This window comes from Austrofundulus limnaeus, unplaced genomic scaffold (assembly GCF_001266775.1).
Source record: "Austrofundulus limnaeus strain Quisiro unplaced genomic scaffold, Austrofundulus_limnaeus-1.0 Scaffold1907, whole genome shotgun sequence".
In the NCBI taxonomy this organism is placed as follows: Eukaryota; Metazoa; Chordata; class Actinopteri; order Cyprinodontiformes; family Rivulidae; genus Austrofundulus; species Austrofundulus limnaeus.
The window spans coordinates 1-1996 of NW_013954309.1; the positions used below are offsets into that span (position 1 = coordinate 1).

A 1996-nucleotide genomic window follows, 5' to 3' on the forward strand; every position below is an offset into this window, starting at 1 on the left:
CACTGTGAGGTCATGAGACCCTCAGCACTGTGAGGTCATACTGAGACCCTCAGCACTGTGAGGTCATGAGACCCTCAGCACTGTGAGGTCATACTGAGACCCTCAGCACTGTGAGGTCATGAGACCCTCAGCACTGTGAGGTCATGAGACCCTCAGCACTGTGAGGTCACTGTTGTGGAACAGTCAGAACAAACAGTCAGAACAAACAGTCAGAACAACAGTCAGCACAGAAAACACAAAGACAACATGATGGAGGGGGTGTGGTCTTTGCATGTGTACCTGAGGAGGAGGGGTCTTCAGAGAGTTCATGGAGCTCCTCGGKGGGGTCTCCATAGAAGGAGTTAAACTTGTGACTGGACACAGCAGCCAGCACAGCCCCCTGAAACAAGTCACGAGTCATCACCATGGTTCTGTCAGTGTGCACACTCAACACATTGTTGTGTGTGTGTGTGTGTGTGTGTGTGTGTGTGTGTGTGTGTGTGTGTGTAGGTGCAAACCTTCAGCTTCCGTCTGGAGTTAAACTTTCTCAGCTGCTCCACAGTCTCTGGCAGGTGGATCTTATAGGCATACCTGTCCCTCTCCTGCATGAACAACAACAACAACAACAACAAAACAACAACAGATCAGTATTAAAAGATTCACTTTGTTTTATGTTTCTATCCAAATCACTTTCTTCACTAATAGTTTTACAACCTGAGATTTAAAACCCCAATCAGCCAGTAAATACTCCAATAATGAAAGCAAACCAAAAGAAAAACTAGTTTGTTATTAAAATAAACCATAAAATAAGTTCCTGATGTCAGTTTTGACATTGTAAAGAAAACACAAATAATGTGAACAACAGGAATGTGTGTGGATTTTATGATACATTATTGTTGGAAGAAAGGAAAAGCTGTAAAGAAAGAAACTCAAACAGGCTCTAAAAAAGGAAAGCTGATGTTGTAAACAGTAACATGTGCAACACTTCTGAAAAATGTGTCAAACTCTGAATAAGAAACATGTGAAAAGGGAACCACTGTTCCATGTGACTTTAGTTACATAAGATCCTTATTCTTCTCAGAAAACTTCATCAACATAAAGAACCAGACTGTCTGATGAACATCAGTGTAGACGCTGCAGGAATTTGTTTCTGCATTCACCAAATGTTTGCATCTTGTATTCATTTTGTGTTTGTTTTTAAAATGAATAAAGACAAATGCAGATTTACCAAATGAAAAAGAACTGAAAGCTGATTCATCCACACATGCTGTAATCTGTAAATATAATCTCTGGAAACTTGATGACTACAGTTTTCTTCAGAATATTACCAACGTTTCACAAGTATCTGGATCCAAATATTTACCCTGAAATAAGATCTTGATCACAGCGTACAGTATGCATCACATGTTCAAACAAGAATAAACTGAACCTCACTCTGCTTCTGCACACCTTCATGCTCCACCTACTTCCTGTCAGTGGAGCGTTAAGTCAGCRTTACGAGCCTTTAACGCTCTCCTGTTGGGCCCAGACATTTCCATGATGGGGAAAGCACAGACAATACCGCAGAACTGGATATGAAAAACAAAATGTACTGTAAAACACGAGGGTGTGACCTACAACCCCAAATCCAAGGAMTTTCAGATGGTGTAAAAAAATAAAACTAAACAAAACCCAGAATGTAATAGTTTTAAAACYTCATTAACCCATTTTTATTCGAAAGGAAATTGTTGAAACTAAAGAAACTGCATGAAATGTTATTTTTATGGCAGCAGCTCATCTATAAAGAGGGAAAGGAGCAACAAAGGGCTGTGAAATAAGGAGTGTACATTAGATATTGTAATAAGATAACTGTGCCAAGCAATGATGACACTCAAACACATGTTTAAAAATAAGAATTTCTGCTAACTTTTCTCCCTCAATCAATCATTTAGTTTAGGAGGCCCCCCCGGACCACTCATATTGGATGTTTTTTTGACCGGTTGGAACACAGTAATGTTTTATAGTGTAGGGGTCACCT

The 1996-nt window shown here is 39.9% G+C and overlaps 1 protein-coding gene across 1 annotated transcript in view; it reads right to left on the bottom strand.

Annotated features, from left to right (window-relative positions):
• Nucleotides 1-279: 279 nt before the first annotated feature.
• LOC106536632 (peripheral plasma membrane protein CASK) overlaps nt 280-1996 on the bottom strand; it is a gene marked incomplete at both ends in the record, with an annotated part of 48340 nt that continues 46623 nt past the window's right edge. The window contains 2 exon segments of the mRNA XM_014033942.1: nt 280-379; nt 498-581. Coding sequence (XP_013889396.1) covers nt 280-379; nt 498-581 — 184 coding nt within the window.